Source organism: Fukomys damarensis, unplaced genomic scaffold (assembly GCF_012274545.1).
Source record: "Fukomys damarensis isolate Sample0158 unplaced genomic scaffold, DMR_v1.0_HiC HiC_scaffold_6, whole genome shotgun sequence".
Taxonomy (NCBI): domain Eukaryota; kingdom Metazoa; phylum Chordata; class Mammalia; order Rodentia; family Bathyergidae; genus Fukomys; species Fukomys damarensis.
The window spans coordinates 29630016-29657531 of record NW_022900918.1 but is presented as its reverse complement, the minus strand read 5'-3'; the positions used below and the strand labels follow the sequence as shown (position 1 = coordinate 29657531).

The 27516-nt window shown below is 47.2% G+C and overlaps 1 protein-coding gene across 5 annotated transcripts in view; it reads left to right on the top strand.

The window, feature by feature from the left end:
• Positions 1 to 27516, top strand: part of Abcc4 (ATP binding cassette subfamily C member 4) — a 216336-nt gene that overhangs the window by 11067 nt on the left and 177753 nt on the right. For 3 of the 5 annotated variants that reach the window (XM_010630726.3, XM_010630733.3, XM_010630742.3), the window contains exons 2-4: positions 17083 to 17193; positions 17731 to 17851; positions 27137 to 27361. In XM_010630726.3, the coding sequence (XP_010629028.1) occupies positions 17138 to 17193; positions 17731 to 17851; positions 27137 to 27361 (402 nt within the window). In that variant the 5' untranslated portion in view covers positions 17083 to 17137. Of the gene's footprint in view, positions 1 to 16872; positions 16891 to 17082; positions 17194 to 17730; positions 17852 to 27136; positions 27362 to 27516 lie in introns of those variants that run through there. The other 2 variants (XM_010630748.3, XM_010630756.3) reach the window with 2 other exon arrangements.

Below are 27516 nucleotides of genomic sequence, written 5' to 3'. Positions count from 1 at the left end.
TGATCATGTTGCACGCCAGCACGATCTCTCAGCAGCTGTCTCCAGGTTCATTTGCTTGCTGCACTTCGGGACTGGAGTTCCTCTTAAACTCAGGTTAAGTTTGTTTCAGGTCAAGAGCGAATGGTCAGTTGGCTCTTTCTGGTTGGGTCTTTTTGTGGGTGTTATCTTCCATCCTTTACCATTTGCCCACCATCTTTAAGGCAGCAGAAACAGTTACTAACCCTAACCTCTGCCAAATAAGAGCCTCCTTACTTTTCCCTTTCCTCCCCTCCCCTTCCCCCTTCCCTTACCTTTCTTTCTCTTTGTTGTTGCACTGGGGATTAAATTCAGGGCCTTGTGCATTATAGGCCGTTCTACCACTTAGCTACATCCCCAGCCCTTCTAGCCTGCTACCCAAAGTGTGGTCACTTGTCCAGTAGTAGTATCAATATCTCCTGGGGCCCTGGAAAAATGCAGGTTCTCAGGCCATGCCCCAGGCTCAATGAATCAGACTCTGTATTTTAACCGGATCTCTGGGAATTGATGTGCCCAGATCCAGGTTGGTCTCAGCAGTTAACCTGTTTGAAGCTTGGTTGCTGCCTCATCCATGTTCCGAGGCTGAGAGGAGGGAAAAATAGAGGTGAGGTGTGGGTCATGGCACTTCTGTATTTCTTCCTCTTTCAAGCTGCAGGATCCCACCTAGCTGCAAGGAGTTTACAAAAAAGTCAAACTATAAAGCAGGAACGGGGAGAAGGATCAGGCTCCCAGATAGGCCAAGGAAGGGATTAGGTGAGCTTAGCTGAGGTTGTATTATGCCAACCTTTCCTTTCTTATCTATCTTCACTCTATTAATGAAAAGAAGAATGTACAGACATTGTACATCCTTTCTAGGTGTTCTCGCCTTGAATCCTATCTTCTTTACTCTGGGGTGGCCCATTGGAACTGACCTTCCCTCCATCATGACCTTGAGAGCCTTTCTTTGACCTTGTCTTCGTTGCTGCTGTCATTTTCCACAGGTGTCTGGAGCCTTACCCACCTGGTGGTAGGACTGGTAGGACTGTCTGGCCCTTCCCTCAGGCATTCACCACAGTGGGCAAGGGAGTGATTTTTGATCTGTTCTTCCTGAGTTTTCTTGGCCTAGACACCCTGAAGTCTTTGGTTTTGGTCATAGTTTAACCAGGTAACGGAGCATGAATTCTTGGGTCAGTTTTCCTGCTGGGCTCACATGTTTGCTGGATTTTCCAAGGTGTGCTTGAGCTGGTGTGCCCTCTGTGACCGGGTAATGATTGACCCTGTGTTGGAGTAACTTCATCAGAAATACGATTCTCCATGTTCTGAGTCTTCACGGGTCTGTACAGTCAGAGCATGACAGGTGGGATCTAGATTTAAATTTCACGAGCTTCTCAGGCAGTTTCCCTGTGGAGTGGAATTTAGGAACTCCATCCTAGAGTTGGTGTATGGCCGAAAGGCCAAAGGAGGGATGTTTTCAAACAGTTCCGGTCTTTTTCCCTTGCTACTGGAAGTAGAAGGCTCACAGGGACAGTAGTGTGTAGTGGTGGGCACCAGGTTGAGGGCTGCAGTTTTGTAGTGCACTGAGGTGGGGACAGGGAAGTCGTGGGGAAAGAGCTGGTCAGAGCAGAGGAGGCTGAAGGTGAGCTGACCTCCTGGTGATCAGAAGTTTAGGAAGTGGTTGCCCTAAGATGTTGGTCTCCCAGTGACTTAACACCAGCTACCCAAATCGATCTGACTTTCCCAGGGTAGGTGCTCAGTCTATCTCAAGCCTGCTCACCCTTCAGACACCATCTGCAAGATCAGAGTCCCCTAGGCCACTTTTTCCAGATCAACTAATTATAAATTTGAGGATTCCCATGACCCCTCAGGTTCATTGAGAATGACTCAGAGATCTCAAGAAAATGCTGGTTAGAATTACAGTTTCACTGTAGCAAATGGATACCAGTTGGAACCAAAGTGAGGGCAAGGTCTGGGAAGGTCCCATGTACAAAGCCTCCCTGTGCTGTCCCATGGTGTCCAGTCCTGTCAGTTTTTGGCATATCAGCGTATGCAAAGTGTGTTTGCTAACCAAGAAAACCCATCAGAGCTTTGGTGTCGGGTGTTTCCTGTGGTCGCATTGTGCAAGTGTGGTTGATGGCATATTGACCTTGGGCTTGGTCTCAGTCTCCTGTGGTTCTGTCCCCAGAGATTGGGCTGATAACACTTGGGTCAGAGCCTGTGCCTCTCATCATTATCACATGGTTGATCTTTCTGGGATAGCCCATCCTGAGTCACAGTGAGAATAAACTATCCAGGGGCCCACTGTGAGTCACTTTAGCATAAACTCCTCTCCTGTGACCTGGGAAATTCCCAAGACTTGGAGGAGGCAGGGACAGAGTCCAGCTGGATTCTTGATTCCACAATCTCCTTTTCTCTGCTCCTCAGCCTCCATTTCTCTGGCCCTTTCCCCAGCTCGGGGAGTTGGTAGATGGCAAGGCGGAGAAGCCAGTAGCATAGCAGGGAGGAAAGAGAGAGCCCATGAGTTAAATGCTCCCTTGGGGACCTTGGCCAAAGGCATAATGCTTCACATACTAGTGGGGGAAGACACCCGAGCCGGACTCTGACCCCCAGCTTCTGGATTTGAAAACCAGCTGTGTGACGTGTGAGCTGTGTGTCCTTGGACAATCCACATCATCTGCTCCTGTCGGCGTTTGCTCATCTGTAGGGGATAACTGTAACGGTGCCTTATCACTTTCCCGAGGCTGCTGTAACAAGTTACCACACACTTTGTGGCTTAAAACAATAGAAATCTGAGTCATTTGTGGGAAAACGGATACTCTTTGAGACTATTATGTTAGTTGAAATAAATGAGGCACACAAGTTTGGATATTACATGGTTCTCTTTTACATGAGAATCCCAAAGTGTAATTACAATAAAGAGCAAAATAAAAGATAGATATCAAGAAACAGGGAGACAAATCTTTTGCAAATGGGAAGGGGATCAAAAGAGAGAGGAGGGAGGGAAGAGGATGTAAAGAGAATTAAGATGTATTGTGTACCAACTCATGATAATATAATATTATGTACTTCACAGTAGTAAAAATAATACAGTAGCCTCACAAGCACAAGGACCCAAGTTCAATCCCTGGTACCAAAACAAAAAAACAAACAAAAAAACCAACAAAAAACCCCAATAAAATGTATTAATAAAAAATAAAAATAGATTAGGTCTTGCTGCCTCTTGACTCTGGGAGAAGCATATTCCTGACCTTTCTTCTAAGGTCACTTGCATTGGATTTAGAATTTACTTAGATAATACAGATGACTGCAAGATCTTTAATTGTATCTGCAAATATAGCGGTTCTCCTTTATCTGCAGGGAATGTGTTTCAAGATCCCCAGTAGATCCTTTGTTGTGGTATAGATCTAGAATGCTCCCCAGAAGGCTCATACTTTCAGAAGTTGGGCATTTGGAAGGTGATTGATTCATGGGTGCTATGCCCATCAGCAGATTCATCCACCAGTGAGTCCATAGCTAAGTGTGCTGTTGGGTGAGCTCCTGGTCAGCAGAGGTCAATCACTAGGAGTGTGACCTGGAAACCGTGTCTCCCTACCTTCTCTGCCTCCTGGCCACCATGACATGAGCAGCTTTTCCTCCGCCAGGCCCTTCCTGTCGTGGAGCCAGGTGATGATGGATGGATCCTAAAATCTGTGAGCCAGAATGAACCTCTCCTTTAAGTTATGAGTGTCACGGATTTCTGTCCTAGTGACAAGAAAGTGGCTAAGACAGTATAGAACTCTATAAATACTTTTTCACATACACATAAGTTTAACTTAATGAATACTAAGAGATTAACAGTAATAACTAAGAATAAAACAAAGCAGATACGACAGCCCTGTATTAAAAGTTATGTGAATGTTGTTTCTTTTTCTTAAATTAATGTTTTTCACACATGGTTGACTGTGGGTACCAGAAACACCAGACAGTGAAACCACAGATAAGATGGGGTGACCACACCCTTTTCCAAATAATATTCAGCCTTTTAACACGTGAAGTAATTTTTGTATGTTCTGGGGCCAGGGCGTGTTTCTTCTTGGGGAGTCGCCATTTAGCCCTTAAAGTAAGCTACTTTAGAGGGTTGCTAGGATGTGTGTCAGACGTGTGAAATGGTGACTGGCATACTCCGTAGGTGCCATTTAGGATGAGTTGTTAGGAAAGATAGAGCCTGTTCTTTTGTAGAGTCCTGGCCCCAGCTTGGTCTTTTTTCCTTTCCAGTTATGTAGTGAAGTTTTGGGTGCGAATTTTTGGTTTTCACGTGAAGCATTTCCCCCTCAGTTACACAGTAGCTGTGCATCTTTTAGCTGGGATTTTGTCATTTCTCCGGCTGAACACACACCCTCGGGCGACTCGGTCTTTTGCTTGTGTGTTGAACTCTGGACGTTGGCTGCTCCCTGAGGTTGTGTCCAGCTGCGTGCTGTGTCTTCCTTGAGAGCCCATGTTGAAGGCAGCCCTTTATTTACTATGCAGCACTTCCTGATGCCAGGGTTATTCATTTCCTACCTTTATTTTGGTATTTTGCCTTGTTATTGTTTTATGTTTTCCTTTGAACTTACTTCTATGATTTCAGCGCCTTATTTTGAGTTCCTAGAGTAAATTAGTAACAGGAGGTTAAATTTAAACTAGTTTCTTGTTCCCTTGGTTTGCCTCAGTGGTGCAGCGGTAGGTTTTAGAGGTGCAGGACCAAGCAAAGGGAGTGGATAGATACTTGTGTTGTCTAAGGGGGTGGGGGTGAGAGGGCACAGTGGATCTGGGCTGCTAGGGTGAAGGCGTGTGGCTGGCTGTAATGGTTATACTTTCTTAATGGTTCTTTCAAACACAGCTCCTTATTGGCCTTTTTGCCCCCACGATCATCATCTTCAAAGCGGCTTGAAAGCGGGCACTGTTGCCCTGCTGCCTCTGGGACAAGGTCCACATTCCTGAGTTTGGAATGTAAAACCTCTGGTTACCTGTTCCCATACCAGACCTGTCCAGCTTTGCCCCTGCTATCTGAAGCATATGTCTTGGTGTGAGTGGCCCCAAGTTCCTGGTCCACCTGTGCCCCTTCCTGCCTTGTCTCTCATCAACTCCAGCTTGCTCTTCTAGAGTTTGTTTAAGCATCGTCTCTTCCTGGAAACCCTCAGTGACCCCTCCTCTTTCCCGTGTAAATGGTTCTGAGACTTGGCCGATGACCAGGCTCTGCCAGGGATGGGGTGATGGGTTTAACAAGACCATCCCTCTGAGTCCATCTTACCTCTGGTTTGGGCGTTTTGGACGAGACCTCAGGTGCCCGTGGATTTCTGTTTTAAAGCTCCCTGGGCTGAGGTTGAGAGTTTGATGGTGAGCTGGGGCTGGGATTGGTGTAGATAGCAAGTAGGTGCTTCCCAGCATGGACCCTGAAGCCCACTGCACAAACTTGAGCCCTCGTGTGCCTCACCAGGAGGACGTGGTAAGATACAGATTGCTGGCCTCCACTTGCTAGTGTCTGACTTACAGGTCTGGGGGAAGAGTCTGAGAACTTGCATTTCTATCGTAGATGGGGCGGGGTGGGGAGAGAAAGTGAGAGGAGAGGATATGAATGCAACCCAGGGCCTCACACATGTTAGGCAAATGCTTTATCATTGAGCTACTTTCCCTAAGCCACGGGAATTTACATGTCTTTAATTTTTATTAGTACATGTCTGCAGTACATAACGATTCCATTCATCATAGGGAGTTGTACGTAACACATCTTAACCCATTTTCATTCCCCTTTCCTTACCGTGCCTGCCCCTCCTGTTCTCCTCCCTGTGTCTCTTCATTCCCTTCCCCTTTGCACAAGGTCTGTCTTCCTGTTTATCTTTTATTTTGCTCCTTATGTATACTTTGGGCTTCTCGTGTAGGAGAAACCATGGATTATTGGTATGTCTAAACTGGTTTTTTTTTTTTTTTTTTTTGTACTGGGGATTGAACTCAGGCCCTTGTGCGTGCAAGGCAGGCGGTAAAACCACTGAGCTAAATCCCTGGCCCATTATTGGTGTGTCTAAGAATTAGGGGCTGCTGCTGCTGCTGCTGCTGGTGGTGGCGGTGGCGGTGGCCTGGTGATCACACTTTCAGAATCATTGCTTGGGCAAGATGAGTCTCTGGTGAACCGGGCTATTGGTCCTTTAGGCTGGAGATCTACAGAGAGCCAAGAGGTGGATTCTTTGCGTAGCTCATGATCACACCCTCCCTATCTTATTCTTTGTTCTCTTAGTCCCTTCTACCGCACTATGAACTCTACTAGAGAAAATCAAATATCAAATATAGAAATGGTTTATATCCTTGTTCTAGTGGCCGGAGGAACACGATTTTGCTACTCAAACAACGTCTGGAGATAATTTTGATATTTTTGGTTGTCACAGTTTGAACTGGGGAGATGCTACTGGTTTCTTGGAGGCTAGAGGCCATGGTGGCCGAGGCTACTGCCATGGCTGTGAGGATGCAGAGAAGTGGAGGGAGGGGGTTGGGCTGGATGTAGGGTGAGGACAGGGAGGTAGTAGGGTGAGTTACAGAGTGAGTGGCGAAAGAGCAGGCCAAGTTTGGCTGGGAAAAATCAAGGGCCCTGTGTTGAATTAAGAGGAGGTGCCTGTCACACGTTTCTGTAGAGGTCACACGGAGACCCTTGACTGCCAGGAGTCCGGGACTCAGGAAAGGCCTGGTGAGCTCTGTGGTTGAGACTGGGTGCTGTTTGAAGGCAGGGGCTTCCTTGGAGGTTGGCTGGGGAAGAGAGGAGCTTTGACTCAAGTAACCTTCAGAGACCAGATAGGCACAGCATGAAGAGAATGTCTGGGGCAGACCCAGCCCTTGGCGGGGATAGTGGAGCTTTGAGAGCCTGTCTTTCATACACCGTATTCCCATCCAGCTGGAGGTAGAGAGGGAGGAAGGTTCCAAGAGAGATGAGGAGCAGAAAGTGAGCAGCCTGAGTTCTAGGTGCCCTTTGTCCTGGCTGTGGCGGTACTTGTGAGGCTGGTGGTTGTGGAGAAAGGGACCCCAGTCCAGCAGCTGAAGTGACCACTGGTAAGCAATGCAGAGAGTTCGCTTTGCCCAGGGCAGCAGGGAATCTCTGGTGCCATGGTTTTTGGGAGACTTAAGATGGAACTGGGAGGGTAGAGGGTATCTCAGGCTGGATGGCAGTGTGCAAGGGAAGCCACGTCCCAGGGGTCAGCCAGGCCTCTGCTAATCTAGGAGCAAGACATTGGGAGTGTGCTGACTATGGAGGGAGCTGAGGGTGTTTCATGGGAAGATTGAGGGTAGAGGTCAGAGTGTGTGTGGTGGGAGTACCTGGGGGGCTGGTTATTAGCTGAAGTGGGGGAGATAAGAGATGTGAGAGATTAGCTTTACAGAGCTGTGAGGGACATTGTGGTCCTCAGAGGTGGGCTGGTCTAAGGCCTCATGGTGACTGTCTTCCTTGGCCTGCAGCCTGTGGCAACGCATGACTAAGCTGGGAGTTGGGGTCCTCAGGGAGCTGTACCCACCAGGTGCACCCAGAGTAGAATGTTGAAGACACTTCTACTGGAGCTCAGAGTCCCAGAAGGGATACCTGTGATGGAGACGTTGAGAAACACAGAAGTATTCATAGAAATGATGTTTCTTTGCCAATTTTTTCCATAGTAATTTTTTTTTTAAACATCACAATTTGCCGCAACTTCCAGGAAGACGTGTTGAGTGTTCTGTGGCTTTGGGACATCCGAGAACGTTCCGTGACGTGTGGACCTCTTGAGCTGTGTGGTGGCTTTGGACTTGAGGCGGGCATGCGGCTCCAAGGGCACATGACATGGCCTTTGAGCCGAGGGAACGACTTGTACCTTAGTCACTTTACATTTCACTTCTCTCTTGCTTTTAGAAAAGAAAAAGCCACACAGGAGACACCACCAGGTGTGAGGAGGAGGAAGCCCTGTGTGGAAGAAGCCTCAACAGAGCCCTCATTGTTGGCATCTTGTGGTCCATTTCCATGTGTTGCAAATACTCCCTGAGCCCTGCTGTGTCCTGGGATCTGTGCTGGGCGTGGAGAATGTCGAGATAACTGAGGCCACCTGTGCGCTTGGGTGACTCTGTCAGGGAAACGAAGGTGCTAAGGGCAGTGAGGATGCCGACCCTCTGGTGTTTTCAGATGTAAGCCCTTAGTGTCTGTAGTGATTTCACTGCTATTTCTTCCTTTTCTTTTTTAAATTAAAAAAAAAATGCTATGGGAAACATACACAATGTAAAATTTGCCATCTTGACCATTCCCAAGTTCAGTGGCATTAAGTGGATTCACTCTGTGCCGGTGTGTAGCCCTCACCACCATTTATTGCCAGAACTTGGGGAACTAAAACTCTGTGTCCCCTAAGAAACAGCTTCCAATTTCCTCTCCCTCAACTCCTGCTAACCACTGTTTCTCTTTCTCCCTCTGATGTTGTTGCCTCTAGGTGCCTCAGGTAAATGGAATCGTTCGTCTGGTTTTGTTTTTGTTCTTTTTTTAGTGCCTGGGATTGAACCCAGGGCCTTGAGCACAAGAGGCAAGGGGTCTGCCGCTGAGCTATACCCACCGCCACATTCGTTCTTCTGTCTTCATTACTTCACTTAGCACAGGGTCCTTAAGCTTCAGCTGTGTTGCGCATGAGTCAGATTTTTCTTCCCCTTTGAGGCTAAGACTCTCACATTGTATCTGTGCCCTGAATTTTGTGCGTCCACTTGCTGGACACTCGTGTTGCACCTGTATTTTGGCTGTTGTGAATAGGACTGCTGGGTATAATGACTTGCATTTCTTTTTAATGAAAGGAGGTAGAAAAGGAAATGTTGGAGTCGTGTAGGGAAATGTGGACCGCATCGGTAGGCCTCTTGAATTTGGGAAATCTGGATTTTATGCGAAATATCCTTGGTTCTTTTAGATCTGTGTAAAAATCATAGTGGGCCGCAGTAAATATCTTTGCTGCTACAATCTTGTGTGTGGGCCCAGTGTGTGGCTTTTGTCATGATGTTTTATGCTGGGGATTTTTGTGCTTGCCCCTAAGTTGCTCATGGACTCAGGGAAGGAGAGGTTTGCTGCCAAGAGTCCGAGGAGCTAGGACTTGAAGTAGCGATCGATTAAGTGAGATGAAGAAGGAAGTGGTACAGGAACACCCGTTTGGTGCTGGTAGGAATAAAAGTGGTGCAGTTGCTTTGCAGAACTGTTTAGTAGTTTCTTGCAAAACTAAACATACTCTTATCTCACGATCCATTGCACTCCTTGGTATTTACCTGAATGAGTTTATGCACACATAAAACCCCGCATGTGATGTTTATGGCTGCTTTACTTGTAACCACCAAATTGCCAAATTTGGAAGCAACCAAGATGTTGTTTAGGTGGACAGTGGATAAGCTGGGGTAGATCCAGGTAATGGAAAATGACTCAGTGGTAAAGCAAACAAGCTCTCAAACCAAAAGACAGGAGAGAAGCCAATCCGAAAAGGCCACATACAGCATGTGTGATTTCATCTATGTGTTATTTTCAAAAAAAGACTGGAGACAGTGAAGAAATCAGTGTTTTCCAGGGAGAGCGGCAAGAGGGGGATGAATAACTTGAGTACAGAGGACTGCAGGGCAGTGAAAATAACTGGTACTGTAATGGTGCCTGTATATCATGATACATTTGCCCAAACCCATGGAAAACACACATACACACACACACACACACACACACACACACACACACACACACACCCTCAGTATATCAGCATGAGCCCTGACATTCACTATGGATTTTAATTTTTTTGGTACTAGAAATTAAACCCAGGGAGCACTGAGCTACATTCCTCACCCTTACCTCTCTTTTCTTTTAAACTTTGAGATGGGGTCTTGCTTATTTGCCCAGGGTGGCCTCAGCCTTGTGATCCTCTTGCCACGGGACCCCAGTCGCGGGGATTACAAGGATGTGCTACCACATCCAGCTCAATTCTGGACTTTGACACTGGTATGTTAATAATGTAAGTTCATCAATTGTAGCAAATGGACTATTCTGGGGCTGTTGATGGTGGGGAATGCTATGTCTGGGGGACAACAGGGGACATAGGAACACTGTACTTGCAGCACAGTTCCACTCTGAACCCAAAACTGCTCTAAGAAGTAACATGCATTAGCATTTCAACCAAACAAAACCACCAGAAGAGAGGTTGGGACCCAGTGGGTGGAGATGGAGGTAGGTGGATCTGGGTGTGTTCAGGGGACAAGCCAGGCTGGCTGTGAGGAATATTCTGAGACTGGAAAAGCAGGCTGGTGCTATGGCAAATATGTAGACACTTGCCCAGGTTTCCTGGACACCATGCTGCCGTGCAAGCTGCAGGAGACAGTAACTTGAATGCACAAACTTCGTTTCTCCCAGATGGGTACACTCTGAGCCTACGGTGGGGATTTTTTTTTTTACAAAAAAATATGAATTACATGTTCCCACGTGGGACTCAGCTTCTGGAACAGTTGCTTAACCCAAGAAAAGTGTGTTCTTTTCTGTGATTTTGGTGCTCAAATCCATGGAAAGGATGTCAAATGCTTGCTTTGCTAAGCAGTCTTCCTCCTTGTCTCCCCAGGGCCTCCCTTAGCTTGGGAACAAGAGCCATGGCGTCTCATGGGGTTGAGGTTTGATTATTTGGAAGAAGGCACTAGTGGCTGGCTGTAGGGTCCTTTCTCCATAGTACATGGAAAGGTGTTTCAGTCCCTTAAACCACATGTCTAGGGCAGCAACAGTGGGATCTTAAATGTGATTTCTCATTTTATTCTGTCCTGTCCCGCCTTTTTCCTTATCTTCCTCTCCACTTCCCCTCCTCCCCCTTTCCCCCCCCCGCACCTCCTTCTCCTCTTCCTCCTTGTAAGAGGCTTAGGTCGTTTATCCCTTCACATAGATGTAGGTTCTTGGGACTGGGTGTGTGTAGTATGGGGAGAAGGGCCAGGAAGATGTGGTGATGGACCAGGGAGGCTGAGGAGGTAAACAGCATGGATCAGCCCGTGGGAGACAAGGGAGACGAGGCCTGGGAGGACCCAGGGAAGGCCTGGGAGCTCTGGGCTAGGATGCCTCTCCGGGCCCATTCCTCTGTCTCAGCTTCCCAGCCACCACGGATGAGCATTTTCCCCCACCATGTACTTCTGCCTCATCATGGGCTCAGAAGCCATGGAACCACGCACCATGGATGGAAACCTCTGTGCAACTTGGGAGGTTTGTGGGGCCCAGGGGAGAAGAGTGGAGGGGCCGGTGCCTGGGGCGGGAGGTGAACAGGGTCTGCACAGCCGTGTCAGCTGTTTTCACAGGGAGAGGATGGTAGTAGGTTGAAGGGCAGCGAAGAGCAGACGGATTCTGAGCAGGATTTAGAAGTGGAGGAACATCACCAGGGACCAAGGGAAGATTTCAGCCTGATAATACCGCATGTCTGAATTTGCTTGGCCGTGGCCTGTTCCAGTTAAGCCGAGTGGTGACACATGCTGAGATCATACTCCTGTGCTGTGGGCATCCCTGGCACACACCAGACAGGTTCCAGGGACCTCTGTGCCAGAAGAAGCCTTGAACATCAGTGCATGGAGGACGGGGGAGGTTGAGGAATGGAGCACATCAGGCCTTCCTTGGAGCTGGGGCACAGGGAACTTTGTGAGGAGGGAGGCTGTAGACAAAGCCAGGGCTTTAGTTTCAGCCCATGGCTCAGCAGGTGTGCAGGCTGGAGTCTGAGCCATGTTGCTGTGTGACACCGGCACTGTAATGGTGTAATCTGGACCCGTGTCTCATGAATTGGAAGGTTGAACTTGAGGACAACGGAAGTAGACAGGAGAAATGCTGACCAAGAGAGAAATAGCTCTCAATAGCCAGGAGGGGCCCTGGATGTGGGTTGCCAAAGGATCTTTCTGTCTAGAAGTTTTTATACCAAAAGCTGACCAGGATTCAGACTACTCTGAGTCAAGCTAAGGTCAAGCTATAGGACTAAAACAAGCTTACCTGCACCGGAAATGGGCCCAGGAGGAGTGGAAGCACACAGTCAGCTTATGTCCACAGGTACCTCTTGGTCGCTATCCTATTTCAGTATTTTATTAAAAGAACAAAGTGAGAAAGATAAAGCATCTTCCAGAGAGGAAGGCTCAGAAGTTGTCCTAGAGGGCATCCACCGTTTCTCTTATTAGCTCACTCATTACATCCCTGGCTGAATTGTCCACCTGGTTCGTGTTGACCATTGACCTCAGGCTCCTGCTTCTTTGGCCACGTCCTGCTCATTCTGCCTCGGACTTGGCCCCGGTGCCTCTCTGGCTGCCTGCTGTCTTCTACTGATCGGTGGGCCTGCGATAATCTCCCACTGGAGCGTTCACATCTGTGCCACTTGTCTTCTCACCCCATTTTCTTTTCTTTTTTTTCCATTTTTGAGATTTTATTGGTTGTGTTGAGGATCAGTACAGACACTTCACTTTGTACACCATTTGTGACATGCATACCAGAAATCTAAAAAACTATGCATTGCTTCTTTTTCAGTTATTCCAGTGACTTTCCAACTTCAAGTTTGGAAACAAATTTTCCATAAGAGGATTAAGTACCTGTATTTCCGAATGCTGATAAAGTGTTACTTAAGTCCCACCTGTTCGCAGCTGTGTATCACATACACTACACACTCAGATTTTCTGTCTTTCACAGCACGTTAACAAAATTAGGCAATCTGGACTAGTACGACCAAAACAGATGTTACAGAGTGCACAGGATTCCGACAGGGCAACGGTCAGGAAGTAGTTTTCTTTAGGAAACAATTCTACTAAAAACAGCATGGGAATAGAAGTCATTTAAAATATCCAAGACATAGTAAGTGCACAACTGTGACTCCAAATTGCCATTCAGTATGCTTTACACTGCAGGATATAAAACTAACCCCCACCTGCAAAAGGTCATACCCAGGACAGTCAGAGCTTGCCACAACTCAGTATCCCACTATTTCTGGTTGTTCCAAAAAATAAACAACCAGCAAATGATTTCACCTCTTTAAAAAATCATTTGCACTTAAAAAATGCGATGGGGTGGGATGCCCTCCTTTTTAAAAATGTTTCTAGAGCTACTACAAAAAACTTGCATTTACAAAATAGTTGATAAAAATATTCCTTTGGATTGTACAAGAAGGGAGACAGGGAGCACTGGTAAGACCTGCCGGGTGACTAATCAGACTTGGCTTTCTTATCTTCTGTTTTATCAGAGGCTGCACTCTCCTTTTTCCGTAATCTTCCTTGAGTTCTTGATTAGCCACCTCGGCCTGTTTTCCTTTTGCTTGCACTTTCTTGTCAGAAGATTTATCCTGAAGAAAGCACCATGCTGTATAGCCATGTTGACTACCCTGCTGCTTAGTCCCTGGATATCATAATGAAGAGCTAAAAGGACCAATTTTGAGCTTACCATTTCATTTAGGTGTTTGAAGAACCTTTCCTGCTTTTTTTTTGGGCTTCGTTTCCACTTTTGCTGGAGCAGGTTTAGCTGACAACCTCGCCCTGACCTTGCTGATCTCCTCGTGGTCACCTTCCCTTTCGGCAGAGTTGAACTTCCTCTTGGGCATCTTGGTGGCGTGGGAGTTAGTGCGTGCGGAAGCTGCGGGTCCAGCTATGGGCCGAGGTGCCTGAGCTACACTGCTCTGCTGCTGCAGCAACTCCAGCCGCCAGAGCTGCTGGGACCCGCGGTGGGTGGGGCGGTGGGAGAACCCTCTCCCACCATTTTCCTGACAGCTCTTTGTAGATTCCAGGCTCATTTGATATTTATGTCTGCAGCTCATTGTTGTTCTGTTTGGTAGCATAGACCAATGGTGGCGAACCTTTTAGAGCTTTCAGTGATACAAACAGCCCACTGCATCACGCATGCCATAGGTTCACCACTATGGCCACAGACTAATAATAGAGTTTGGAGTTTAAGGACATCGAAAGTGTGGATTTACAGAGGATGTGCTCACTCATTAGACAGATCTGAGTGTTTTCTGTGTGCCCAGCGTGGTCCAGGTGTGGGCAATTCAATAGCAAGCAGCTCATAAAACCCTGTTCTCCTTGAGCTCACACGCTTTGTAGAAAACATCAAAAAACAGTGAAATTGAGGGGCTGAGGACTTAGCTCAGTGGTTCCGGAGCCTGCCTCGCAAGCACAAGGACCTGAGTTCCATCCCCGGTACCAAACAAACAGTGAACTTGGATTCAGGTGCTTCGTGGAAAAACTGAAACCTGGGTAAAGGCAGGGCCTGTGCCTCACAGGAGGGTCTATGTGCTCTCCCTGGGACCTGTTTTAAAGGTCAAAATAACCCGGTTACAGATGGCTTGGCTATCTCATCTTTACTGGGAAAAGCAGGAATAATCTTTAACATCTGTGCAACAGGAAAAATGGGATGCTCTTCATTGAGAGGGAGAAGAGACGGGAATAGGAAGATAAGGTGCTCTGTTTCAGACATTCTTAGTTTGAGATCCCTACAGTTGGTTATGTGTCAGGGGCATTTTATGTGCCCTTAGGTGCTAAATATTGGTTTTTAGGAAAATCGCATATGTCAAAAGGTGTTGAAACCTTCACGAAACTGATTTAGAGGAAAACACATAGTGTTCTTTGAGATATTCCATTTGCAGGGCCATGTAGAAAGTATCATCCAGCAAAACGCATAGTAGGGTTTTAACACCGCTGTCATTTATTTTGTTTGCCTCTGGAGCTGCAAAATGGGAACTTCCGAGAGCCCTGAATCGCCAGTGCAGCTGCTTCAGAGAAGGGGCGGGGAAAGGATGCTCTGGGCTCCGTGCTGGGCTTCCTGCTGTGGAGCTGTGGACAGTGGTGAAGCACCCACAGCCTGTGCCTGGGGACTCAGGAGGGCAGGGGAGAGCAGTGGGACTTCAATAACGTGTAGGGCTGTCGGTCAGCTTCCTGCTCCCGTAACTGATAACTGAGAAATCAGCCTATAGAGAAAAGGTTTATTTTGACTCAGATTTAGTTTGAAGGTTTCAGCCCTTGACTGCTTGGCCCCGTGGCTTGGGCCTGTGGTGGCACAGGTCATCGTGGCAGTAGCACGCAGCGTGCTTGTGTCACGGAACCGTGTGACTGACGGGAGGACGAGGCTGGGGCTCCATGGGGCACCCCCGTGGCCTAACCTCCTCCACTGGGGCCTTCCTCTTCAAGTTTCCACAACTCCCAGTATAGCGCACTGATGAGCCATCCTTTAACCCACAGGCCTTCAAGGGACGTTTAAGGTCCAAACCATAGCAAGACTGGTGTACGATCCCACGGAATGCTGTTCAGAGGAAACGGGAACGACCGTAGCTTTAAATTCTTGGCACTAGAACTTTAGTGGCTTCCAGATAGAGAAAGTTCACAGAAGGAAGCATTAGGACCACTCAGTTCTCATTCTTCTGCACATCAGGAATTTCTCTTTATCTTAACAGTAGGAACCGGGAACAAACTGCTTTTGTGGGCTGCAGTGAGTCACTGACATCCAGTGTGGCCTCAGCACTCCGTGTTATGGCTTGGACCGGGACCTTTGTGTTGTGGTCTGAGCACAGACCAGCCAGCTTTCCCTCTAAGCACGTGCATACTGTTTCTAGGGCTAAATTTGCTAATTAGAAAGCAGAGAAAACCTTCCCTTTCCAAATGGTTTTTCATGTGTTTAACCCCCCACTAAAGGTGCGAGGCACTTTCTTTCATAAAATATATTTTTAGGGTCATGTAAGTGAATACATAATAGTATTTATTAGGCTTGGCTTCTGGGAGTTCATTAAAAAAAGAGAACCAAGTATCTCTTTCATAAATACCAAGTGATTTAATAAGTTCAAGTAATAAATCATAGTTTAGCTTGATCTTGGCCAGTTACTTTAAAAAACATCAGGAGGGAGGGAGAAATGAGTGAAAAGGACCCTAAAAGTGGCAAAGAGGCAGAGAGAGTGAGAGAAAGGGCGAGGATTTATCAGCCTAGAGGCTTGTTAGCTTTTATTTCCTTCTCTGCGTGTACATATGGTGACTGTGACATTTGTGGGAATTGAGTATTTGAGTCCAGATCACAGAAAAGAGAGGCAGGATTGTATTCTAGGATTCTGGACTCGATCTGGTGTTCTTCACCACATTGAGAGAACACTATCAAGAGAACTTCTCAAATTCTTGGGGGAAAAAGAAAGCCTGCGTCAGTAACAATATTATCAAAACCTGAGAACTCTCCAGTAAACCCTTGTGTAAGAGTCTGTTGCTGTCTAGAATGGTGCTGTGACCTGTGACTTCGGTAGCGACTGTCTCCTCTGACCACTTTTTCTGTATCCCTTGAGCTGATGGCTTCCAGTGTTTGGAATTGCACATGACTGAGGTGTATTGAGTTTCTGTTGAACTGCATTCTAGATCACTGCCCAACATGATTTGGCACTTAACTTGTTCCAGACTGAATTCATTCAGTGGCTGTGTGTTGCATCTCTGTGGCACATCAGACAGTTTGGGGTTTCCCAGTAGTATGTGAGTAGTCACTGCTTTGAGTGGCTTAGAGGTCACTGCGTGTAGCAGAGTGAGACATGATGTTGCTGTAGTAAGGGTTGTGGAAGGAGATGGGAGGAAGAGAACTACTCTGGAAAGAAAGACAGCTGAGCAGGATGGACCGGGGGATGATGTGGGCGGTGGTCTGGAATTGTTGACTAGACTCTCCTCAGGGATAAATTAGAATTAAGCAGCCAGTTGACTTTCTCAAGCCACTTTTATTCCCTGATTGAAAGAAACTCCAGTCTGAAAAGATATCCGTTGATTCCATCTAGAAGGACTTGCTAGAAAATACTAGGCGAGGATCCACTGGAAGGGAAGGTCTCAGGTATTCAGGAGTTGTCTCAGATGCATCTGGGAAACCCACCCACGTTCAGCCTGGGCTGGCTAGGTGACAGCTTTCTGGAATCTTCGTGGGGAAGGACAGCAGAGGTGAGCTGACCAGTTCCTTTTATGATTGAGTGGATCGGAATTCCTGGAGTGGGGTGGCAGGGGCCCTGGGGTTAGCTGATAATATGGACACCCCTGCAGTGTGCTCTAGCCTTGGTGTGCTACAGAAAATCTCTCCCAAATCTGTTCTTTCTTAGTGCATGTGTTTACTTCCAAATCTTTTACTTTTAACAGGTGGCTAAACCCCTTGTTTAAAATTGGCCATAAACGGAGGTTGGAAGAAGATGATATGTACTCAGTGCTCCCACAAGATCGCTCCAAGTACCTCGGAGAAGAGCTGCAAGGGTAAGCATGAGGCAGGAGACAAGGGTGGGTGAGAACCAGAACTGCTGACGTGTGGCTGCTGGCAAGGCTCCTGAACCCTTAGCTTCCATCAGTCCCTCTGGACCCTGAACCTCCACACTCCATACCTCCTCTTGGGCTGCCCCTGGGCTGGCTTATCTCAGTGACCTGGGGGAACCAGTTTCCAGTGCCTCTGTAGAAGAGGAGGGGCTGGTGCTGAAGAGCTTGGGTCCTGAGGTTTGTCGAGTGGTGATCTCAGCAGGGCGGGTGTCTAGATGTTTCTGTCAGATCTGCCTTCTCAGGCTGCTAAGGCTGCTGTAAATCCAGTAAAGCTAGGTAGCGAGTGTTTTCCCAATCTTTTTCCCTTTAAGGCCACATACTGTCGCACGTCTTTCAGGAGCTCTGTGGACACAGGCCTGCGTTTGTGGGACAGCCTCAGAATGCCCTGTAGTAAATGCTTATCTGTTCATCTTCCACCTCCCCCCCATGTTCCCCATGGCATCATATTCTCTTTTTGATCCAGCTTTTGTCTCATTGTAGGTATTGGGACAGAGAAGTCTTAAGAGCCGAAAAGGATACACGCAAGCCTTCTTTAACAAAAGCAATCATAAAGTGTTATTGGAAATCTTACCTAGTTTTGGGAATTTTTACATTAATTGAGGTAAATGTTTTTATATGCAGTGGGTTGTTTTACAGTGCACATGGAATGGACAGGTGAGCTGTTGATCAGTAATGAAATGGACAGGACCGTATGGAGGAAGAGGCCAGATGGATTTGCAGGTGTGGTGAGGCTGGAGAATAAAACACGTCTAGGAAGCATGCTGTATTCAGCAGTTGTATTTGCCTTTGGAAGGGGTGAATACCTAAGGGACTGAAGCTCAAGGGCATTGTTAGTCTTTCTTTTAACATATTAAAGTCTAATGTTGTGCAAGATGGTACTGTTTTATACGATGCCTGGATAGTGTTGGTGCTTAGTGAACTTTATAAATGCAGAGCATCAACCTGGATCACAGAGGATCCAATAGCCCTGGGGTGATCTACCCTCTGGTTTGGAGAAAGTAACTTTGGATGGGTATCAGAAACTACAGAAGACATTTTAGCTGTGCTTGACAAATAACTGCTAAGCTAATCATGTCAGATCTGATACAGACTTCCCTGGAAGATATTGTGTCACCTCTTCCCTCTTAGGTACTCAGGACTTACAGTCCTGTTGGGCTGGCTGTGGTGCCCCAGGAGCCAGAGCTGGGCAGAGCTTCAGAGAGCTGCTCTTTCCTAGTGGGCCAGCGCCGAGACCCAGGTCCTGTCCACACAGGAGGTCCAGCTTTCTTGTGAATTTCCATGAAACTGGGCACTGGCCAATCCATTCTGGCTTCTAGTCCTCCTTGTTGGGGTAGATTGCTGGTTGGAAGTGGGGTTTTGGTAGCATAGCACTGCAGAGAGTGTAGAGGTGGACATTTAGTAGACAACAGAATGCCGAGAGGGCAGTGACCTCTGTTACCTGGAAGGGCTTCCTTGGGGTCCTCCAGTGAGATGACATTCTGCTGGGGGTGCCTGCTCTGGCCTGTGGGAGGGATGCTGAACATGTATTTCGCCAGGCGTCTTGTTCTCTCAGTGGTATCTTACAGCTGCCATAGGGACTTTGGGGTCCTCTGAGGGTAGGAAGGGAAGAAGGTGCAGTTCTACAAAAGGGTGGCTTTCAAAGCGGGGTTCAGAGAGGTGTCCCAAGTGCACCTGGAGGAGTGAGGCTGGTGACCCATCTGACCTGAAGTGAGATGGGAGGTGTGGCTCCTATGAAACATATTTTGTGGGTGGAGAAGGGCATTTCGGCAGCGGGAGGTGGGTTGCCAGCTCTGCCCTATGCAGCTCGAGAAAACTAGGGGGCACTGACATAGTGGCCACCTGGGATTCCTTGGGGATTGGCTGGTGCCAGCCAGAGTGCCAGAAGGTGAGGCCACTTGTCCCCACCGGAGACTGCCTTGGCCTTGTGCTGGGCAGGGTGGAGATGCAGACAGTGGGTCTGGCTGGGGCTGGGAGAGGATGCAGGAGTGTCTGAGGCTGCCCTGCCCATCTCTGACCTGTGCCGGATTTCTGCATGGCCACAGGGAATCTCAGTTTGAAATAAGTAGACCAGGAAGCTGGTGTCACTGTAGCCTGTGTATGTACAGTTTCCTGGCTAAATGTGGCCAAGCAGCCAGGTGAGCAGAGCTCTCTGGGATCCCACAGGTCAGAGCCCCAGAGCCTCAGGGTGTGCCTGAGGCCCACAGCAGGTATCTGGTGAAGTGTGCGCAGAGTGGCTTCACGTAGATAGCGGCTTGTCGCCTGGAGCAGGCCTTCGCCTGCTGCCATTTCCTAGTTACCCTTCATGCTTAAGAAATGAAAGACAGTTGGATGTTGGAAGTGGCCTGTGAGGTTGCATTTGGACTGAGCTTCCTGCTGCCCCGTTGTCACAGGCTGCTTGCTCCTTGGGTGAGATCACTAAGCCAGATGGTGGCTAGGTCCCATTTCAGATTGAATGCAGTCCTCCTGGGAAAGCTGTCATGAGATGCAGGCACAGAGGCAGAGGCTGGGTGAGAGAGGACAGGGCCTCTCTGGTGCCGGGAGCTCTGCTGTCACACTTGTAGGTGGTGGTGTGGGACTGGGGAGAAGTTAAGTTAATTTGGTTCCTCTTTTGGGAGGTTGGCTATTGGTCAGTCATGGCAGAAAAGGGGAGAAGTAGGTACCTGGCAAGCAAGGGGTTCATACTCAGTGGTAGCAGGAATAGCAATGGGGGCTTATGCTCAGGAGTAGTAGCAGCACCCTCAGTAGTAGTAGTAGCAGGAGCAGCAGCAGCAGTAGTACACAGTGGTCATACTCAGCGGCAGCTGTGGTGGGATTCATCACTAGTAGTAGCAGCACTAGAAGTAGCTGCAACAGCAGTATTAGTAGGGCTCATACCGAGAAGTAATAGTATTCTTCTAGTACTGGTACTCAGCAGTAGGGGCGGTATCAGTAGTACTGTTTATCAGTAGTACTGTTAGCAGCAGCAGCAGTATAGTAGTGATCTGTACTCAGTAGTAATAGCTACATAGTACGAGTATTTTTAGAAATAAGAGTAAGTGCTTGAATAATACCAGGAGCTGCTCTGAACACTGTGTTACTTTTCTTGCTTGGGCTGACTTGGTGAGGTGGGAGGCATTGTCCTTCTACTTTCAGGAGGACCCTGAGTGCCAAGGTGTTACGCAGTGTGCCTGGGGCCACCAGAGGGTCAGTGACGGCAGGGGGCGGGTGCTGTGACTTAGGAGCCCAGCCCTCCTAGACTCATAGGTCCTCAGGCCCTGCAGCACCCGTTTCTCAGGGTAATAAGGCAGATAGGTGCCGAGAGCTCCCTGGAGTGGTGGAGCTCGGCTGTGGGAAGTCAGATGAGAGATTGCCACGTAGGGAAGAGCTGCCTTGGTGAGCCTCGTTCTCAAACGTGAGTTCATGAGGACCCCATTCCGGCTCAGTGACGGGGTGACCAGGGGAGTCATGGTCCCGGGTGGCATCGGCAGACCTGAGTGCTGTGTCTTTCTTGAGTACATTTCCCTCTTGACCTCCGTGTCCTTTTTTCGGCTTTTTACAGTGTTGGGGATTGAACCCAGGGCCTCCCACAGGGGTGGCACGCATTCTGGTACTGAGCTCCATCTCCAGCCTCTCAGGACTTTCAGATAATAAGATAATCACAGCTCACACTCTTTTTGGTGCTGCGGTGCTGAGCATATCGTTCAGCTCTCTGCCACTCATCTGGTTGTCCCGGGGCTCCTCTGTGGTAGACTGATGTCCACAGCCACGGACATCCAGGCCCAGGAGGGCACAGGCCAGGCTTGTAAGCAGCAGACCAGATTTCGGATGCAAAACGTGCTGATGTCCAGATCCACAGTCCTGGCTGCCTGCCGCTGCCTTGTGCAGCCCTGACTCAGTGTGAGGAGCCGGATTTATGGTCCTGCCCTGCAGAGCTCCTTGGGCAGCGGCTTGGCATGAGGGCCACACCTTTGTGTGGTGTTTTCTTTGTGACGGTTTTAAAGAACATTTTCAAAGCACAATAACAGATGAGGATCAGAAGCTCCTCTCTTTCCCTAAGCCAGCTTCAGTAATTACCAGCTTACGACCAGGCTTGAGTCATCTGAAGCTCTGCTCATGCCAATTTGAAGCTGTTCCCAGAATCCCATCATATTAACTATGAGTGTTGTAGTGTGCAACTTTAAAAGATGGTCTTCCCCTAAAACGTCGTAATATAGTTGTCATGCACATACACATTAATACTTAAATATCATTAATATCTACCCAATACCTGCCCCTCTTTTTTCGGAACTGAAAGACAGAGACAGACAGAGAGAGAGACAGATTTGGACTTGCTGTGTTGCCCAGGCCGACCTTGAACCCCCAGGGCCCAAACTGTTCTGCTTCAGCCTCCTGCATAGCTGGGACGGTAGGCATTCATCGGTGTGCCTGCCTTTTATGTACTTTGCTTATTAATTTTCATGCTTCTGATTATCTTGCTTTCCGTGCACTTTGTCTCGCTATTCCAGCCAGGTGCCCAGGTTGCATTGGTTCCTTGTGTGCCTCCCTGTTTCTTCTCTCCTCTCCTTGTCTACCCACTTGGGTTGCATGTTCTGCAGAGAATTCCCGCAGTCTCGGGTGGGCCGATTGCGTCTTCCCTCCTGTGTCACTTAACGGATCCACCCCGCCCCGGGAGCTGGTAGTTAGATCTGGAAGCTCGATCTGAGCCGGGTTGATTTTGTTTCTCTGCCCTTTGGCAGATTTGCTTCATAGGTAGGGCTGTGCATCGCCACTACAAGGGGCCTGTGTGTGGTGGTTCTTTTTGTGTGTGTGAGGGTAGGAGCCATTCATGATCATTGCTTAAGATCCGTTAATTCACTACCGGGTTACAAAATGGCGATGTCCTAGTTATTTTCCCTTTCATTTATTTGCTAAAATATTTTCATAAAGAGAAACTTTGCTAGTCTCAACTTTTTGGTTACCTTGAGGTACAGTATGTATAGAAGAAATAGGGGAAATTTTTAATTTTGTCTCCTTAAAAAAACAGTTTTCAAGGTAATGAGTGGCACACTAGCATTCTCCTCTGGGGCTAATGAGTTTTTTGTTATTGTTTGCTTTGATGAGTATCTTTATGAGTTCATGGATTTAAACATCGCTCACTTGCTTCATCTGTTGTAGTTGTTATTTGCGTGCTGCGCTGTGGCTGGCTGTGGCTGTGGGAGCTTCTGTGGGTCGGGCCCAGGGTCTTCTGCACATACTCTAGCAGTCCTTGCGGGTTTCCTGTTTTCTGTCTTGGCACCATATTTTCAGATCAGCTTGTGCAGTTTGCACCCCAGCCGTGGAAATAGCTGTTTCCCCAAATCAGGATGACTCCCCGTCTTTTTTTCCACATATTTTGTCCACTGCATTAAAATATTCAGGTAGCATTATAAAGCTTGCATGTGCTTTTTTGGAAATACTGTGTACAGTTTTATCCTTTGCATGTAAACTTATTAAAGAGCCAAGTCCTATTTTAATTTGGTCCTTATTACCACAACGCAACATTTGAGCCAGCTCCTGGGGTTGGAGTGGATGGCTGGTTAGTAAGAGAAAACATGAGCTCGGAAAGGGACTCGGCCAGGTGAATAGCAGTTGGGAGCCCCCATAGGCAACTTCTTCCATCAAGGTCCATCTTGTAAGATTAGGTTGTTTTGGTACCGGGGATCGAACTCAGGATCTTGCACTTTCAAGGCAGGCAGCGGAACCACTGAGCCAAATCCCCGGCCCATGACTGACCCCTTTTAATGGCACATGGTACTTAGGTATAACAGTACCATAGTCTGAACGGTTTCTCAGCATTTGTAAGGGACAAAGATAGAAAGTATATATATTTTAAAGATAAACTTATCTCAACCCCTGAGTTTTATGGTTATTTCCAAATCATATTAAGTACTAGTATTTTTAATCTCTTTACTCTTTCATCTGTCTTTTCTTCTCTCATCTCTTCTATTTTTTCCTATGTCTTATGCCAATTCCCAATGATATTGTGATATTATTCATTTCATTTTATACTATCAACCCTATAGGCTATATATGATTTTCAAAAGCAATTTAAAACATTATTGTAGTTCATAAAGTACTTAGGGGAGGTATATCCCATAAGGAACATACCTTTAAATTATTTCATTTAAAACCATTTAAAGCCTGGCATGGTGGCACATGCCTGTAATCCCAGCACTCGGGAGGCTGAGGCAAGAGGATTGCTGTGAGTTCGAGACCAGCCTGGGCTATCTAGTGAGTTCCGAGTCAGTCTTGACTACATAGTGAGACTCTGTCTCAAAAAAGCAAAATGAAACAAACCATTCAAAAAATTTTTTTTTGGTACTAGGGATCAAACTTGGGTCCTTGTGCTTGTGAGGCAGGTAGTGGAACAACTGAGCTAAACCCCCAGTTCAAAACCACTTTTAATACCTTTTTTGGGGGTATAGTTATGTCAACAACTAAATGGTATATATTATATATATATATTCACACACATACATACATGTATTTGGGTATACTTTTGCTTCATTTCACTCTCAAGCTTTAATATTTGCTTTTTAAAATTTTAATTATGTTTTATAATTCTATATGATATTTTCATGGTTCCAAATTGAAATAGACTAAGGAGGTTATTTTAAAGAAGACTGTTGACCTTGCCCCCTCTACCCTGCTCCCTCCTTTTAGAGATAACTTTAAAAGCAAACATACTGGGTGTGGTGATGTGTGCCTATAATCCCAGCCACTGAAGCTGGGGGACTGCAAGTTCTAGGCCACCCTGCACAGTTTAGTGAGATCCTGTCTCAAAATAAAATAAAAGGAGTCGGGGACGTAGCTCAGTGCTGGAGCCCTTCAGTAGCATGGACAAGGCTCTGGCTTCAATCTCTAGGGCTACCAAAAATAATCATGATTCATTCTTTCATTCTGTATGCAGGCTTTTCTGCACATTGAATTTTCTCTTGTGTGTAGAACGATGTGTCTGTTTTGTGGTTGAAGGCTCGAGGTTCTGGGTTCCATTTTGTTTTGTTTTTGATGTATAATATTTAGTAGAAGCCCTGATTAAAACCTGCTGTGGTCACCGAAGGTCTGCACAGCAGGTCTTTGACTTCTCCTAGATGCAGGGTTGGGGCAGGACAGGACATCCATCTTTGGGGCTGGTTTCTGCGCACAGAACTTTTGGCTGGGGCAGCCATCAGTGGAATCTAAATCTGGGTTCCCAGTGAGCTCTTAAACCTCCTGGGATTCTCAGGTGCGGTCAGGCCCAAAGACCCTGATGCAGAGAGGACCTTATGGTGTCTCTGCGATCTTTCCCCAGCATCCTCATAGTCTCCCTCCTTTCTGGAGTTGTCCCCTGTTCCTCATTTCTAAAGTTAACTGCCCATTCATTCCCTGCAGAAGCCCATTTGTTTCTGTTCCATGCTTTGCTTTGCTAACGTCTCTATTTCCTGCATTTTCTTTGCTCTCACAGATCAAGTATGCTGGATTTGGGCAAGGAAGGTCTCAAGGGGGATTATGCAGGAGCCCTGCCCACTCAGCCCCATAGTAAGTTACTCTAAGAATGGGCTCCAAATGCAGATGTTTTTTAATTTTCTTTTTTTGCCAGTACTGGGGATTGAACCCAGTGCCTTTGTACTGAGCTACATTTCCAGCCTTTTTTTATTTTTTATTTTTGAGACCAGGTCTTGCTAAGTTGCCCAGGCTGGGCTTGAACTTGAAATCCTCTTGCCGCAGCCACCCAGGATACTGGAATTGCAGGTGTGCCTCTACCAGACTGCCAGGTTTTAAGGAGGCCAAGTACCAGATACTCTCTGAGAAGTATCTGCCTTCAGGTACAACAGTGCTTGGAGATCCTGGCAGAACCTGGAGGAGCTGTAGGTGTTGCAGGTTCATGCTGGACTCTTACAAGTCCCATGTGGTTTCACAGTTGAGAATTCTTGTAGAGGAATAAACTATATTCTTAGTTGGTTTATAGAAAGACTCTTCTGTAGGATACAGACTGGTGCCTAAGATGGAGGATTGTTGTGACTTTTGATCTTTTCCAGGATAATCCAGAACGTTTGAATTTGGTCAGTCACAAGTTTGATGATGAGCATTGTCCCACTTGTTTTATTTATTCATTGAGGGTTAGGGAGCATAAGTATGGGCCACAGACTCCTTACTCATTAACAGGCCCGGTTTCTGGACTGCATTGCTAAATGCTATCTCCCAGCAGGAAAATGGAGATAGGTGATAGTGATTTGCCTTCCTTTTATACCTGTTTTCTCTGTTATTTGTTACGTCTGTCTTTATTTTCTTACTACCCATGTGAGGAGAGCTGTGTAACTGGAAGTGGTGATTCCCAATTCCAGGGGGTGTTTTGGCAAGTTCAGAATGGCCGAGCTGCTGGGGGGTACCAGCCCCAGGTGACACGTGACTGGCCCATTGTCGAGCTGGCACTGACCTCCTTGTGTAAGCTTGACCTCTTTGCCTCTCTGGGCACTGTAGAATTTCATCTGAGCACGTTCTGAAACTGTCTGAGTGACCCTGTGTCTGTCAGAGGCTCTTCCTAAACTCCTGGCAACTCTTGAGATGAATGATGGGGTGTGCCGGAAATGGACAGAGCCTCTGCATGCTGGTATCTGGTCATCTCACTTATTATTCCGCTCCAGAACAGCCTTGTCTTACCTGTGTACAGATAAAAACGTCATGACCTCCCGGAAGCCAATGAGGTTAGTGAGTCTGCATGTATGCGTGAGATACAGCAGATACACAGGGTGCAAGTCAGTGTCAGGGCCCATTTCAGAGATGAGCATCTGTAAATACCCTTCCTGAGCACGAGTTGCTTGGAAAGAAATTGCTGTTAGCTTTGCTTCCTTTCAGCTCTCCCCGCACCTTCCCTCCCTCTCTCTTGTGTGCGGCTTCCTCCCTTCGTATAGACAGAAAGAAAACAGCTGTCAGTAGCAAGCCTGTTGGTTCCGCCATGTCTGTGTTGATAAGGGCAGGTTGCTTCAAAGCAAAAGCTTGTTTCCAAGTCAAGTTCTTGAAGGATTTACAGACTTTTGGCATTTTGTCTCCCTCGAAGTCAGGAGGGAGTGATGTGGAGAGCCTGTGTGTTCACTTTTGGTGGCTGGGTTCACAGTGAGCGATTTTCTTTGATGGAAGTACCTGACCAGGGTTGGGAGGGAGGTCGCAGGTGCTGGGGCAAAGTGGCTGTCTGGCAGGCAGAGACCTGGGAAAAAGTCAGGGATGCCCAAGTGCTGTTGTGGTGTTGCTCTGCCTTCAACCTTGGGGAAGAGATTTCTTTCCCCCTGTATCTTGTTCAGAGGGGGTGGAACCTTAGAAGCTGCACCCCTGGGACTCAGTGCTGGGGATGTTGTAAGCCTGGAGCCCCTGCTCCTGGCTCTGCCATGGGTGGAGTTTGGGCTGGGAAGAATTGGCAGGTTCTTTTTTCTGATCTGTGAGGGTTCCATATCTCTGTTGATAAAGGCTCAGCTAGTGGGAAGAGATGGCTGAGCCTCCCTTGTATCCCTGTAGACCTGGACAGTGAGAATTCCGAGGAAACAGGCAGGTCATCAGCTGGGCTGTCCAGGTGAAGCAAATATTACCATTCTCCTCTTTGGCTGCTTTTTTCCTTATTCATTCTAGACCAAGACTTATTTGGTAGATTGCAAAATGTGTTTTAAACCCTGGTTGTAATAATTTTTGAGCATCCAGAGTGTACCAAATACAGCGTCCTATAACTTTATTGTCCTTGAGCTTATAGTTTTCTTTAGGTTAAAACTACCATCTGTTTTAAAGGGGAAAACAGTCCTGTGTTTCTTTTACATTTATGTTGAATGTCACACTTCATCATAAATGCCTTTTTAAGGTGCTAATAAAAGTGCAGCCTGTGTTGAGAAAAAGACTAATGAATACTTCTTTTTTCTTCTTTTAGGAAGGCACCAAAGTAATCCAGCCCTTATTTTTGGGGAAAGTTATTAGTTATTTTGAAAATCATGATCCCACTGATTCTGTGGCCTTGTACAGAGCGTACGGGTACGCCTCGGTGCTGACTTTCTGCACGCTGTTTCTGGCCATACTGCACCATTTATACTTTTACCACGTTCAGTGTGCGGGGATGAGGTTGCGGGTAGCCATGTGCCACATGATTTATCGGAAGGTAAGTGACTTCAGCCTGAGAGTGTGTATTTCACCAGAAGCATCAGGAGCACTCTGGGAAAGTTGCATGTAAATTGAGTTATGTAACTAGAACCTTTTTTTTATTAGTATGTGTTTTGCAGTGTGTAATGTTTACGTTCCTTGTGTGCATTTGGT